We start from the raw sequence: 16,704 nt of genomic DNA on the forward strand, positions 1-16,704 counted from the left end.
TCATGATAATATTAATATAATAAAAATAATATCAGTTATGGCAATGTAATTGAATTTGATAAAAAACAATAAGCGGAAGTCATGATGAAATGAAGAAGTCCAATTTAGATGAATGTCTGTACAACCATCCATTTGGTTTTTCTGCAACAACACCATTACACAACTTTGATGCTTTTCAAGACCATACCAATGAGAGATATCTTGTGTAGAAAAATATCTAAAATTATTGAATAATTAAAGTATTGTCTTTTGTTCATTTCTTAGTAGTCAGTCTTTTTCACAATCATTGATTAAGTCCGCAACAGTAAGTTCAAATCTTGAGATATCTGTTATAGCTGAATATCAGAGTTCATCAACATCATCCAGTCATCCATGTGACATATCAAATAACTGTCCCTGGCATTGAACATGTAGTCACCTTAAATGGTCCCAATCATGTGTAAATATATAAAACACATGTAACAACATAACAATATTATAAACCAGATAGAAAGATTACAGTGTGCTGATGTTGATCAGCATGGTGGTGTGGTAAGAAGCTTGCTTCCCAACCATATGGCTCCAGGTTCAGTTCCTCTGCATGGCAGCTTGGGCACGTGTCTTCTACTATAGCCTCAGGTCAACGAAAGCCTTGTCAAACAGAAACTGAAAGAAGCCTGTCGTATATATGTATTTATATATGTGTGTGTGTCTTTGTTGTCCTGCCACCATAGCTTGACAGCCGGGTGTGTTTACATCCCTGTGACTTAGCAGTTTGGCAAAAAAGCTCAATAGAATAAGTACCAGGCTTTAAACAAAACAAAAAACGTACTGGGGTCAATTCATTCAAACCCCTTCAGGTAGATGGCCCTGCTCAGTATGTAGAAAAGGAGTAGGTAGTAACTCTATAAGATGTACCAGGTGCAAGCTATGGACACATAAGAGGTGCAGCAACATCAAAGGCAGGTTAACTAGCAAGTTAGTTTTTGTTTGTGGCAGATGTTCAGGTGCAATAAAGACTGTAAACAAACAGGAAACAACTTCTATCTCATTCCAGGGTGAAAAACTAGAGGTAGTCGATAGCTTCCGCTATCTGAGCGACCAAGTTAGTAGTGGGGGGGGGGGGGGGGGGCGCTGAAAGTGTAGCTGCTAGAATAATAGCCTGGGCAAAGTTTAGAGAGCTCTTACCCCTGCTGGCGACAAAGGGACTCTCACTCAGAGTAAAAGGCAGACTGTATGACGCATACATATGAACAGCCATGCTACATGGCAGTGAAACATGGGCTGTAACTGCTGAGGACATACGTAAGCTCGCAAGGAATGAAGCCAGTATGCTCCGTTGGATGTGTAATGTCAATGTGAATACCCGTCAGAGTGTAAGTATCCTGAGAGAAAAGCTGAACATTAGAAGCATCAGTTGTGGCGTGCAAGAGAGACGATTGCGCTGGTATGGACATGTGGTGAGAATGGATGAGGATAGCTGCGTGAAAAAGTGTCACACCCTAACAGTTGAGGGAACCCGTGGAAGAGGTAGGCCCAGGAAGACCTGGGCTGAGGTGGTGAGGCAAGACCTCCGTACATTGGGCCTCACCGAGGCGATGACTACTGACCGAGACCTTTGGAAATGTGCTGTGCGTGAGAAGACCCGGCAAGCCAAGTAAGATCGTTGCCAGTGCCCCTGGACTGGCTCTTGTACGGGTGGCACATGAGATGCACCATTTTGAGCGTGGCCGTTGCCAGTACCGCCTGACTGGCTCCCGTAGGATTTTCGAGTGAGATCGTTGCCAGTGCCCCTGGACTGGCTTGCGCAGGTGGCACATAAAAGACACCATTTCGAGCGTGGCCGTTTTTGTGCGGGTGACACGTAAAAGCACCCACTACACTCTCTGAGTGGTTGGCATTAGGAAGGGCATCCAGCTGTAGAAACTCTGCCAAATCAGACTGGAGCCTGGTGTTGCCATCCGGTTTCACCAGTCCTCAGTCAAATCGTCCAACCCATGCTAGCATGGAAAGCGGACGTTAAACGATGATGATGATGATGAAGGCAGTGCCCCAGCATGGCCACAGTCTAATGACTGAAACAAATGAAAGATATTAATAATAAAATACTATAAATATTTCATTACCCCAACTATGAAAGTTAAGTCCTGTTAATCATTATATCTTTGTGGTTTTCAACTTCCCTTTGCAGTTCTGCAGCTCCTGCATCATAAAGTTGTACCACTCAATAACCTGCAGTTGGAATTATTGTGATTTTACAATTTTGACAATATGGGAGGTGTTGGAGACTATTAGTAGCAGCAACAGTTGGAGAAATTGATGATGATGTTGACCTGTTATTAATATTATTACATGATCCATGTGGTGGCCTTACAGGAGATGGAGAAACTTGGTAGTTTTCACCCACTGATAACATTATCAGGATTAGAAGATGTGTTTGAAGAAGAATTTTTATAAATTATTTGTTCAACTGATGCTGAGCTTTTTCGCCATCATATTTAATCCAGGCTGTGTTTCTGCTGCCATCAGTCAGATAACAGGTGTCTGCAGGAAATTTTTTTTTACATTGTTCTTGTAATGAACCATGTGTCATCTCTCCCTTTTGACAGTAGTAACTCTTGTCTGCCAAGTAATTTCTTAGTTGGAGGTAACTTACAACCTCCAGATATATTGTGATGGTTGAAAAGAATCTTTAACAAACTTTCCACTTGATGAACTTTTTAATGAGGACTTCATTGTTTGCACAGGTCTTTTTGCTGTATCATTAGATTTTGGATTGTAGTTAGGAGTCAGTTTAACTAGATCTTTGAATGAATTCTGGTCCATTGTCTGGTATCATTGACTTTGGAGCACCAAATCTAAAAGAAATATAGGGAATAGATGTTTTCTGATGTTTTTCAAGTTCCCAATAGAACATAAAAAGGCTTCAATCTAAGTAACGGCTGAATCAACTTTGATCAACACATTCACAACATTTTATATGTATCCCCTATCCATATGCATACTTTTTTTCCAGGGCTGTGAATTAGGCCACTTATCAGTAGAAAGGAGCCTTTAAGGATTATTTTAGCACGAGTCACAAGATTTAACAAATTCTTCAGTATCTCTATCGATATAAGATTACCAAACACATGCCATTGCTTTTTTCAATTGTTGTACGTCAATGTGAGCATGTTATGAATTGTGGAAAGAACTTCTGCAAGTGTTAAAAAAAACTGTTTTTGTTTAAGATAGGTTTATTTTCTTCAGTCAGATCAGAAGAATATCTGACAAATTGTCATTTTGAAGGAGTTGATCTAGATCAAACATCTGATGAAATGTGATTCTTTAAGCAAATATAAGTTACATGTATTAAAATGATTTTTTGAAGTACTCAGCAGAAATTACTTCTGAGTCACACTTTAGTCTTGTAAGAGCATCAACATGACTGATGGTTTAATGAGGCATGTTAATGATTTTGAAATCGTATTGTGATAATGACAGCCCATATAGCATTCTACCAGGAAGCTTGCCTGGAAACATCAATATTCTTTGTAAAAATATATTCTGACAACTGATGATCAATCTCCATAGTAAAAGACTTTCCTTAATATAAAATCCGTCTCTCTTCCAACACACCACACCACCACATACAACTCTTGTTCAATACTGCTCCCATTTGTCTCAGCACAACCAAATGTATGACTAATACATGCTTTGGTCTTCCCTCTTGAGATATTCCTGCTACAGAAAATTCAGAAGTATCAACAGTAAGAGATGTTTTCACACTCAATAAAGACTACAGTCAAAACAAAGTACTGTATAAAAAGTATTTTTTGCCTTCTCAAAGGGCTGTTCTTGATTTATTTTCAAGAAATTCCAATTTGCTGCAAGAAGATGCTCAACTCTGAAAATGTTGATATAAACTGGCATTAATAGTGTAACAAATCAAAAATCTTTTCAATTTCTTCTTAAGCCAAGGTTTAACATGTCAGAGTGCTGAAATTTAAACTGATGATTCACATTGACCAGGTATGTTGTGTGCATTCTGTCGATATATAAAACAATACGTTGTTTTGCATTATCTTGTAAGAGTACACCTCTTTAAGACTGACCAATGATAGGTACTCTTTCAGCAGATTTTTGTGCAGTGCCTCCAATTGATGACAATACTTCTCTGCATTGTTTTGTTTTGGTTTAACTCACTTCATCAAAGATAAACCCTTCATATCCCACCATATACTGAGCAATTTTGATATATAAAATGGCATTAAAAGTTTAACAAATCAAAATATTTTTCAATATCTAAAGCCGCAATGGCCTAGCAAGAGCCTTTAAGCCCAAAAGTTAACAGGTTAGAATGCTGAAGCTTAAACTGAAGATTTAAATTGACCATGTATGTTGTATGCTTTCTGTTGATGTTAGAGATGTCTGATTAGTTACATTCTAAATAGGAACCAGTGTTTGTGATGCCATAAACTGATAAGTTGAAGCTTTTATGTACTGATTCCACAACCCTATCAGTAACTCTGTTGACTAATGATAAATTTGTTAACAGTGAAGATATGATGGTGAAGTGCGCTACACCAGTAGCCAACATATCTGAACTAGGAGTTCATTCTGTTTACACTTAGCCTGCTGTAAGATAAAATTTGCTACACAATTAATATTTAAAGTTATGAAGGCAAAAAGCTGACACCAATATTTGATGTTGCTTCCTCATAATCGAACCATTTAAGGTTCATAACATTATGGACAAACTTGGAAGATAGCATGGCATTGATTTGCAGGATTTGTTGCAACATCCAAATTTACCATAATTAAATCATTTCTTCTCAAATGTAGGACAGAATCTAGAAGGATGTGATGATCCATCATTGCTGCAATATTTAACCTGGCTTCATTCAGTTATTTGTTATTCAATAGACTTTACTTGATGATAGTCATTGTTAGTTGAGTATAATACTTCTGTATCAGAATTTGGCTGTAACAGTGATGGAACTGTTTCAACTGTACTTGTTCAATAGGACTAACAAGGTCTTCAGGAAAATTTTCAGGCAATCAAGAATATTTTTTATCTAAGTACAATTGATTATGTTTATAACATCCAATTTTATAAACTCTGCTTCTCAAATCAGGCAGTAGGATATAATGTGCAGATGTTGACCAGACATTGTTACATATTAATAATTCTATAACATAAAAAGACTTTCAAATCTACATATAGGAAATGTGTTAAAGATCATTTCAATATTTGTTTTACATATAACACGACTTAGCAATGTGAAATATTTCCCACAAATCTCACACCTATGTGGTTTTACTTCTGCATCTTTATAATCATCATAAACAAGACTGTCACTGTAATAAACTTTAATGATAAAAATAATCAGTGAATAGATCTTTCTCTAAGGTATATTTATGGATTACAACTCTGAAACTCCCAGAATAGTTCCCAACATATTCCACAATGCTGATTTTTTTTTTTCCTTTTTCAGTTTATATTCAGTTGTAGATTATAAGGCTTACTTCACACTGGATAATTCCTCACATATTTCACATTGATAGAGATTTTGTCTCATATGGATTCCGTTATCAACAGCTTGTTTACAATCCACAAATATTTTAGTGAAAAGGTTTCTCTCAAGTGAGAAGACACTGGTAGACTACACCATGAACATACACTAAGAATTATTTCCAACATATTTCACTTTTTTAATTGTCCTTCATTGTGTACAGGCTACTGGGACTCTGTTTAGATTTGCAAGGATTTCTCCACAGATAAAAGGCTTTCCTCTTGTGTGTTATGTTTATCGTTTTAAAAGTTTGTTCATGATAAATTATTTTCCACATATTTCACTCTGATACTGTTTTCTCTTTAGTGCGACTACGTTTGTGAACTACAAAATGAGAATTTATGATGAAAGATTCCCACATATTTCACAAAGATATGGTTTTTCTCCGGTGTGACTACAACTGTGGGTAACGAGACAAGAAGACTGAGTGACTGATTTTCCAAACGTTTCGCCATGATGGGATTTTCCCACTGTGTGTGTTCTTTTGTGTCTATTGAAATCACTATTAAAGACAAAAGACTTTCCACACACCTCACAGTGAAAGAGTTTTTCACCAGTATGAATGCGTTTGTGGAGGTTAAGTTTAGAATTCTGAGTGAAGGACTTGCCACACACATCACAATGGAATGGTTTTTCTCCAGTGTGACTACGTATGTGGCTAACAAGATGAGAATTCCGAGTGCAAGATTTCCCACAGATTTCACAATGATAGTTTTTTTCTCCAGTGTGCATTATTTTGTGTCTTTTTAAGTGACCATTAGTGATAAAAGACTTACCACACACATCACAATGATAAGGTTTTTCTCCAGTGTGGATTCTTTTATGCCTGGTTAAATCACTGCTAGTAATAAAAGACTTCCCACATATTTCGCAATCAAATCGTTTTTCTCCAGTATGTATTCTTCGGTGAACTAAGAGGCTAGAATTATCAGAGAATGATTTCGCGCAGACTTCACAATGGTAGGGTCTTTCTCCATTGTGTACTCTTTTATGTCTGTTCAAATCACTATTAAAGGCAAAAGATTTCCCACATATTTCACAGTGAAACCGTTTTTCTCCCGTGTGTATTCTTCGGTGACGTACAAGACTAGAGTTATCAGAGAACGAGTCCCCGCATAATTCACAAGAAAAAGGTTTCTCTCCAGTGTGTATTCTTTTGTGTCTGTTAAAATCACTTTTAAAGATAAAAGACTTCCCACAGATATCACAATCAAATCGTTTTTCTCCAGTATGTATTCTTCGATGACCAACAAGATTAGAATTATCGGCAAATGCTTTCCCACATATGTCACAATGATAGGGTCTTTCTCCAGTATGCATTCTTATGTGAACTACGAGAGTAGAATTATGAGAGAACGATTTCCCACATATTTCACAATGGAAGGGTTTTTCTCCAGTGTGGGTCCTTATGTGACTTGTTAAATAACTGTTAGTTACAAAAGATTGCCCACATACTTCACAGTGAAAGGGTTTTTCCCTATTGTGTATTTCTTTGTGTGTGGACAAGTCGTTTTCTAAAAGGAAAGTTTTCCCACAAGTCTCACAGCTATATTCAGGAATATTTCCATACAATGAGTTTTGAGTAGTTAACGTTTCACTCCATAAAAGTTTCTCGTCATTGTATGTCTGTGTAACTGAATCAATATTGTTAAAAACTGCCGTGTTAGACGTATCCAGGTGATTAACGTTTTCCATGTTAATAATGACTAAAGTTCAGTTTTTTGTCTAAGATATCATGAGATACGCAATGTAGATGTATTTTCTACTTACCCATAGAATGTTTGGCGCTGGCTGGATTCTAAGTTACATACATATAGTGACAGACAAAAATATTTATATCTCTACGTTAAGAAATGTAAATAGACGATATACGGGCGATGTCGGTGAAGAACTGTGCGGCTTTGTGTACATAAGTACCAAAAAGATGATGTGCATGAGTAGTCTTAATAAAATTAGATTGTTCACTGCGGATAGTTATAAAAAAAAACATATACAGTATGTTGAGATGGCGATCCAAAGAATACGTGCTTCTGAAAAGTCAATATTCACTTATTTGTTGGCGACTGAAATCCATTATTTCCTCTGCCCTGTAAAATAGGGAACAATCAAATCACGATAGTTTGTAATGAAATGAAATATTTAATGGTGAAGGTGGTGGAACACCAACCATGAAACATAAATCACCCTATCTTATCCACAAACATTAACTTTCTCTTGAACATGAAATAATTATTGCAAATTGTTCGATGAAATTAGTTGAACAAACAGACTGAGTAAGCGGTGTCGTTTACAGATTTCTCTCATTTGAATGGCACCGGTGTCGTAAGCTAAAGTCCCTAACATAATGCTATACATTCAGAAATTCCTTCAGTTATATAAATTTTTTTCCATTCATTCTTGTCCTGCCAATAAATCATAACAAGAAAAAAACAAAACGAAAAGAAACAACCGCGAAATAACTGTTACGTATCTACGAGGGGGCACTTACATGGTCATTCGACCTGTTAAGATTAGCAGCTAAATCCCCATCAAACCATACATACACCTACTATCTTAAGAAATACAAAGGACATTTTCGACTATCTCCTAGATATATAAAACAGAATTGTTTCAGTTGGAACGTTCTTAGTTACATATTCGCCGACAAGATACTAAAGAATAATATTGTTTTATATTTTATTCAATAGGGATAATCAATAAAAGTCACAGTACAAAAAAGTTCCAATGATCCTAACATTAACATATTTCGTAAAATAATAATAATAATAATAATAATAATAATAATAATATAGCTCTGATAATCTATGAACATTTCTCTCTCTCTCTCTCTCTCTCTCTCTCTCTCTCTCTCTCTCTCCCACCAGACTGACAGATAGATAGATATTTGTGTGAAGATGCGTAGAGAAGATGCATCAATAGCATGAAGAAATCAAATTTCAAACAAAACGTAATTCATAAAAAAAAACGAAATAGTCAGGTGTCAAATAATTACTCAGTTAAGTAAGGTACAAAGAATTTACTACCGACTAAAACAAAAGAAACACATAATATCACAGACACCCTCAACCTCAGATTTCTTTTATTTAATAATGTTTGGTCACATGACTTAATTTGACCAATGAAAATCCAATATTTCTTTGCAGTCTCCTAGAATTGCGAAGCCGTGAATGTTTTCATTTTCCTTGCTGAATTGTTTCGACCCTTTAAAACCTGAAATTCCATTAATGCTTATTATTTCTTGTACCGAGTACTCTGTGGAGTTTTCGTTAACCAAATTCCACTGACAAGGTATGTATTTCCCTTTAACAATGTCCTTATGTTAAGAATCTCGCACTCTACGGTCGAAATTAAATTTTGTAGAACAAAATATTTGGCACTGTCATGGTATTAGCTGTCAGAAGCGAAAGTAGAAAAATCTAAACAAGGAATGTTACTGCTGGTTTGAGATGAAATCTGTTTCTTTGGCTACTGACTGGCCGGAGCTATCTATCTATCTATCTATCTATCTATCTAGCTATCTATCTGTCTGTCTATCTCTCTATCACTCGTCCACCTTCGTTTGTTTCCGTAGAATTTATCAAATTAGAAAAAAAAACTTTTTGGCTACTTCCATCATGCTAGCTCCACACGAGGGGCATATTTTTGAGGTATTTAAAAGTCCATGTCTCTTAAGCCAATTAATACTATTTTCTGTTGTGGCGGTGGCGATGGTAATATCGCGGTGATTAATTGCGTGGTGGTGGTGGTCATTGGTGGTGCTGATTGGTGTATGTGATTTGTTTTTAAAAACAATAATGAATAATGCAAAAATATATTTATTTATAAAGTTTAAACTGAACATGAAGTGAAATATAGTATTGCAACCTTGAATATTCCTTTTTTTTTTTTTTTTTCTTTTTTCTCAAATTCCATTTCAGTCCCAAGATCACAGCGCGAATAGAAATTTAATAACAATATATAGCACACAAATACAGTTTAGTGCTTCTGAATTATTGCGATCACACTTCGTTAGATTCTCCATTGAAAAATACCTTTCGTCAAAAACGTTCCGACCGTAATTATTCCTAGATGAAATTCCAAAATAAGTACCAATAACATTTTTATTTTTAGAAAATTTAGGAAGATTCCTGCGTTCTAAACCTCAGATATTACTATTAGACAGAAATCATACTCCCAAACGGCGATCACGTTCCAACCGTAATTATTCGTAGATGAAATTCCAGAATAAGTACATCTCAGTATTCGTTTACATGGTCATTGCTCCGAGTTCTTCAAGTTTCAAAGCCAAGAAACACTCAATATCATTTTTAACCTCTTCGCAATTAATTAAGTGTTTTCCTTCTAAATGATATTACAATGATCTTAAAAAATGATAGCCAAATGGATCAATGTCAGGTAAGTAAGGAGGATGAGGCAAAACATACATATTTTATGCCACAATCTTTTCCTGGGTGCCTTGAGTAATATGTGGTCTTGCATTATCTTGTAAAAGTACACGTTTTTTAAGACTGACCAATGATGGATGCTGTTTCTGCTAATGTTTGTGCAGTGTCTCCAATTAATGACAATACTTCTCTGCATGAACTGTTTTGTTTTGGTTTAACACTCCATCATAGAAAACAACCTCCATATCCCACCAAACACAGCTTAACTGAGAGCTGTGCGAGCCATGTACAGAGACGCTGTCAGTAAGGTGAGGGTTAGCAACGAGTACAGTGAAGAATTCCGGGTAGAGGTAGGAGTCCACCAAGGTTCAGTCCTCAGCTCGCTCCTATTTATCATAGTCCTCCAGGCGATAACAGGAATTCAAGACAGGATGCCCCTGGGAGCTCCTCTATGCTGATGACCTTGCACTAATTGCTGAGACACTATCAGAACTAGAGGAGAAGTTTCAGGTGTGGAAGCAAGGACTAGAATCGAAGGGCCTTAGAGTCAACCTAGCTAAAACCAAAGTCCTAATAAGTAGGAAGGTAGACAAAACACAAACCCCTTCAGGTAGATGGCCCTGCTCGATCTGTAGAAAAGGCGTAGGTAGAAACTCCATAAGATGTACCCAGTGTAAGCTATGGATACATAAGAGGTGCAGCAATATCAAAGGAAGGTTAACTAAGAAGTTAGTTTTTGTATGTGACATGTTCAGAAGCAATAAATACTGAAAATGTGCAGAAAACAACTTTGGCCACATTCCAGGGAGAAAAACTAGACTTAGCTGATAGCTTCCACTATCTAGGTGACCAAGTTAGTAGTGGAAGAGGGTGCGCTGAAATTGTATCTGCTAGAATAAGAATAGCCTGGGCAAAGTTCAGAGAGCTCTTACCTCTGCTGGTGAGAAAGGGCCTCTCACTCAGAGTAAAAGGCAGACTGTATGACACATGTGTACGAACAGCCATGCTACATAGCAGTGAAACATGGGCCATGACTGCTGAGGACATGCGTAGGCTCGCAAGGAATGAAGCCAGTATGCTCCGATGGATGTGTAATGTCAGTGTGCATACTAGACAGAGTGTAAGTACCTTGAGAGAAAAGTTGAACCTAAGAAGCATCAGTTGTGGTGTGCAAGAGAGACAATTGCGCTGGTATGGTCATGTGGTGAGAATGGATGAGGATAGCTGTGTGAAAAAGTGCCACGCCCTAGCAGATGAGGGAACCTGTGGAAGAGGTAGGCCCAGGAAGACCTGGGATGAGGTGGTGAGGCACAACCTTCGAACATTAGGCTTCACCGAGGCGATGACTTCTGACCGAGACCTTCGGAAATATGCTGTGCGTGAGAAGACCTGGCAAGCCAAGTGAGAGCTAAATCCAAGGCCTCTACCAGGGGTGTAGCCAGCCCACTTATGCGTACCTTCCTTCATTGGACATTTAACTCTGCTTGCGAAGATCTGTTGAGGCAAGTGAAATCGAAATCAAACTAAATTCGACGACTGGCACCCATACCAACATTGTCTCCTTCATTGGACACTAAACTCGGCTTGCGAAGACCTGTTGGGGCAAGCGAAAGCAAAATCGGGATGGCACCTGTGCCCAGCGTCACCTTCCTGGCACGTGTAAAGACATTCGAGCAAGATCATTGCCAGTGCTACTGGACTGGCTCCTGTGCAGGTGGCACATAAAATACACCATTTTGAGCATGGCCGTTGCCAGTACTGCCTGACTGGCCTTCATGCCGGTGGCACGTAAAAGCACCCACTACACTCTCGGAGTGGTTGGCATTAGGAAGGGCATCCAAATCAGATTGGAGCCTGGTGTAGCCATCTTGTTCATCAGTCCTCAGTCAAATCGTCCAACCCATGCTAGCATGGAAAGCAGACATTAAATGATGATGATGATGATGATGATATAAATATATTATTCTGTTGAATGTAATGCTTATTCATTCACGTTTTTTAATTAGTCAAACATTATCTTATAACATCAAGATTTTGATGATGTAATTGCATATTTTTAGAATGACACTGTTGGGTAGGTGGGAGAGGCCAGAACTGGTTAGTCTGAAGATGAAAGAGGTTGAACATTTGGGCCAGATATGACCAGTTTAAATGCTTAAAGAGTTAGTATATGTAGAGTTACACAATATGAATATGTAATTTAATTGCAGTGTGTAACACGATTTTTCTCCTTAGGTACCCTAGAAATTAAGAAAAATGTCTAAATATATTCTTCAGACTTTGTTACATTTATTCAAACCCCAAAGAATCCTTCTCGATACATGGCTGTAATGCTCCCCACTACTCCTGATCAGAGAATATCTACTCCAGCAATTCAATGCTGAATCTGTGAAATGTAATGGAAACTAGATCAGTTTCAAAACATTGATGTTCAGGTCACAGAAGTAAAATTCAAAGGAAATAGTAGTCATTTCCTTTGATTTCTCTGCAGAAGCAAATAGGAAATAACACTTGTTGACCGAAGATTAAAAACAAAAGAAATTGTTACACATTTTTATTCAGATTAGTGTTTATTTGTTAGTTTATCTCCATAGAAACGTAGTAAAATATTCAGTTAAATCTCTACATTTTATGCATGTTCTTTATCTTACAATGTTATTTCTCTATGATTTCAGATTGTCAGATACCATTGGTATAAAAGGCTTGTTTATGCCAATGGTAAAGGCTTGTTTGTATTGGATTTATCATGAATGTTGATCATCTTTGAGAGACTAAAGAAAAATGTTACACAGAAACAGACATACAACATTGTTTACTTGGATCTTCAAGGAAATGTGAGGAAGTATTAAGTCATAACTGAAAATAGTAACAGCATTTCATTTGGAATTCTGCAAACCAATATTTAGATGCTGTGCCATGCTTGAATAGAAGGCCCATCAAGTCAAGTGAGATCATAGTCGTAACAGATACTGGTGTCACACAACTGGCACATAAAAGCAACCATTACACTCTCAGAGTGGCTGGCATTAGGAGAGGTATCCAGCTGTAGAAACCATGCCAAATCAGACTGGTGTCTGGTGCAGCCCCTCAGCTTACCAGCCCTGGTCAAACTGTCCAACCTATGCCAGCATGGACAATGGATGTTAAATGATGATGGTGGTGATAATTTGACTCTAAATTTATAGAGGTTTGTGATGTTTCAAGATATGAACAAAGACCACAGTTGATGTAAATATATTAGCAGAAAGCAATGTAAAAAATAAACAATAAAAACAAAAACATGGAGAATGTTCAAATATTATGGTGTGATAAGAAAAATATAGGTAAAATGAATTATGTAAGAACCTTTAAGGAGTGACTTTTTTTTTTTTTGCCTGAAAAGATGCCAAATGAAACTGGAAAATCATATCACTGTGATATTTGCAATAAATCATTTTCTGGAAGTAGTAACTTAATTATACACGAGCGTATTCATACAGGAGAGAAGCCATATCAGTGTAATATCTGTGGGAAATCCTTCTCTGAAAATGGTAACTTGACTAAACATAAGCGTATTCATACAGGAGAGAAACCATATGACTGTAATATCTGTGGTAGATCATTCTCTCAGAATAGTCAGTTAACTATACACAAACGTATTCATACAAGGGATAAACCATATCACTGTGATGTCTGTGGTAAATCATTCTCTCTAAACCATCACTTAAATAAACACAAACGCATTCATACAGGAGTGAAACCATATTGCTGTAATATTTGTGGTAAATCATTCTCTCAAAATGAACATTTAACAACACACAAGCGTATGCATACAGGTGAGAAGCCATATCAGTGTGAAATCTGTGGTAAATCATTCACTGGGAGTAGCTACCTTACTACACACAAACGCATTCATACAGGAGAGAAACCATATCACTGTGATGTCTGTGGTAAATCATTCTCTGAAAATGGTGCCTTAATTACACACAAACACATTCATACAGGAGAGAAGTTATATCGCTGTGATATTTGTGATAAGTCATTCTCTTTAAATCATAATTTAACAAAACACAAACGTATTCACACAGGAGAGAAGCCATATCACTGTGGTTTCTGTGGTAAATCATTCTCTCAAAAAAGCCACTTACTTAGACATAAACGTATTCATACAGGAGAGAAACCTTATCAATGTGATATCTGTGGTACATCAGTTCCTCAGAATTATACCTTAACTCAGCACAAACGTATTCATACTCGAGAGAAACCATATCACTGTTATATCTGTGGAAAATCATTCTCTGGAAGTAGCCATTTAACTACTCACATACGCATTCATACAGGAGAGAAGCCATATCATTGTGATATCTGTGATAAATCATTTTGTCATGGTAACACCTTAACTAACCACAAACGTATTCATACTGGAGAGAAACCATATCACTGTGATATTTGTGATAGATCTTTCTCTGAAAATGGACATTTGACTATGCACAAACGTATTCATTTAGGAGAGAAACCATATTACTGTGATATCTGTGGAAAATCATTCTCTCAAAATGGTAACTTAACTAGACATAAACGTATTCATACAGGAGATAAACCATATCACTGTGATGTATGTGGTAAATTATTCTCTCATGGAAATACCTTAACTATACACAAACAACAGATTCATACGAAAGGAAAGCCATATCTTTGTGATATCTGTGGTAAATCTTTCTCTTATCAAAGTAATTTAAGCAGACACATATGTGTTGCTACAAAACAGTAGTTGTGTCAATATTAAAATTTGTTAAAACTCACATCAAAATTTTTAAAACCATTTTCTCTGCTAAAGTAGTGTTTACAGTCTGTTATGGAAGAATCCTGATCACCCCCATGTAACTGAAGGTGGACTAACCGATTATAATAAATAACTGAATGAACTTTCTGGGAGGAATTGACAGTATTAGTTCGACTGTGTTGGTTAACAATCTGTAGTTGAACAGTGAAAACTGAGTATCGTACCTACATACGGAGTGCATTCTGTGTTAACATATATTTCTGTGATATGTTATTTTTAGATAACTACAACCAACCATTTTACACCAGACGTGTATACTCACTTCATAACAGAGTCAGATTTACTTCTCACTGATTTGGAAAATGTGAATAAAAAGACACCCAGAACAATCCACAGTATGTTGATTTATACATGTGATTTGTCAAATGTGACTCTCGGAGTATTGGTTGAGTGAAATGTCTCTTTTCCAGGAAATAAATTAACGTCTCAGTGTTGCAGCATGTATCATGTTGTTACTATGCTTCGTACATCTCACACAGTAGAGGCACAATGGCCCAGTGGTTAGGGCAGCGGACTCGCGGTTTCGATTCCCAGACAGGGCGTTGTGAGTGTTTATTGAGCAAAATCACCTAAAGCTCCACGAGGCATCCTGCAGGGAATGGTGGTGAACCCTGCTGTACTCTTCCACCACAACTTTCTCTCACTCTTACTTCCTGTTTCTGTTGTGCCTGTAATTCAAAGGGTCAGCCTTGTCACACTGTGTCACGCTGAATATCCCCGAGAACTACGTTAAGGGTACACGTGTCTGTGGAGTGCTCAGCCACTTGCACGTTAATTTCACGAGCAGGCTGTTCCGTTGATCGGATCGACTGGAACCCTCGACGTCGTAAGCGATGGAGTGCCAACACACATCTCACACAGTCCAATGCATGGAAAATAAATAATTTATGATGGGTGATGTCATAGAAGTAATGTAACTCAGAACAGACAATGTAAGAAATAATAAATTATATATATTTGTGCTTAACCCTTTAACATTCAGATTTCTCTGTCAAATGTAATGCTTACTTTTTCATACTGATATGAATTAACCATGCATTGCCTTGGAGCTTTGAAATTTTAATGATATGATTGTTTATGATTAGAATAATATTGCAAGGTAAGTATGAGAAGCCAGATCTGGCCAATTTGAAGATAAAGTTTCAGTAAAGTGGGGGGTTACAAAGGACAATATTATAGCGGTTAGTACACATATTGAGAGTTATATTTCAAGCTTAATAGCAATTAAATGATACAAGATAAAAGACTAAGAATTAAATCCAAAACTTAAAATTTAAATTTAAAACCTAAACTTAAAATAACAAACTAAGAAAATAAAACCTAAAAACTATAAAAATTAAAACTATTGAAATAAAACTAGCTACCTTCTAAGATACTTATGTTGATAAAGAGGTAGAAGAAAAGAAAGCCTAGCTACCTTCTAAGATGTTTATGTTGATAGAGTGGTAGAGGGAAAAGAATAAATCGTACACATATCCCTTCAGGTAGATGTCCCACTCGATCTGTAGAAAAGGCATAGGCAGAAACTCCATAAGATGTTCCCAGTGTAAGCTATGGACACATAAGAGGTGCAGCAATATCAAAGGAAGGTTAACAAGGAAGATAATTTTGTGGGTGGCAAATGTACAGGTGCAATAAACACTGAAGACATACAGAAAACAGATTCCATCACATTCCAGGGGGGAAAAACTAAAAGTAGCTGATAGCTTTCATTACCTAAGTGACCAAGTTAGTAGTGGGGGTGGATGCTCTGAGAGCATAGCTGCTGGAATAAGAATAGCCTGGGCAAAGTTCAGAGAGCTCCTACCTCTGCTGGTAACAAAGAGTTTCTTGCTCAGAGTGAAAGGTAGACTGTATGATGCATGTGTGTGAACAGCCATGCTATACAGATATGGCAGTGAAGCATAGGCCGTGACTACTGAGGACATGCGTAGGCTTGAAAGAAATGAAGCTAGTATGCTCC

The 16,704-nt window shown here is 37.1% G+C and overlaps 2 protein-coding genes across 2 annotated transcripts; one reads left to right on the forward strand and one right to left on the reverse strand.

Annotated features, from left to right (window-relative positions):
- Positions 1-3,774: 3,774 nt before the first annotated feature.
- Positions 3,775-7,882, reverse strand: LOC149130538 (uncharacterized). Its single transcript, XM_089344166.1, has one exon. It carries the CDS (start codon positions 7,227-7,229, stop codon positions 5,874-5,876), a length of 1,356 nt encoding a protein of 451 aa, XP_089200292.1. The 5' UTR covers positions 7,230-7,882; the 3' UTR covers positions 3,775-5,873.
- A 513-nt stretch (positions 7,883-8,395) lies between these two features.
- On the forward strand, positions 8,396-16,060 carry LOC149130539 (uncharacterized). The gene is made up of 2 exons (XM_089343900.1): positions 8,396-8,822; positions 12,595-16,060. Exon 2 carries the CDS (start codon positions 13,302-13,304, stop codon positions 14,667-14,669), a length of 1,368 nt encoding a protein of 455 aa, XP_089200026.1. The 5' UTR covers positions 8,396-8,822; positions 12,595-13,301; the 3' UTR covers positions 14,670-16,060.
- The last annotated feature ends 644 nt before the right edge of the window (positions 16,061-16,704 follow it).

This window comes from Octopus bimaculoides, chromosome 28 (genome assembly GCF_046866305.1).
Source record: "Octopus bimaculoides isolate indiv1 chromosome 28, ASM4686630v1, whole genome shotgun sequence".
NCBI lineage: Eukaryota > Metazoa > Mollusca > Cephalopoda > Octopoda > Octopodidae > Octopus > Octopus bimaculoides.

Excerpts from the sequence above, each read along its gene's own strand:
- LOC149130538 (XM_089344166.1), bottom strand. The coding sequence starts at position 7,229 with ATGGAAAACGTTAATCACCTGGATACGTCTAACACGGCAGTTTTTAAC.
- LOC149130539 (XM_089343900.1), top strand. The coding sequence starts at position 13,302 with ATGCCAAATGAAACTGGAAAATCATATCACTGTGATATTTGCAATAAA.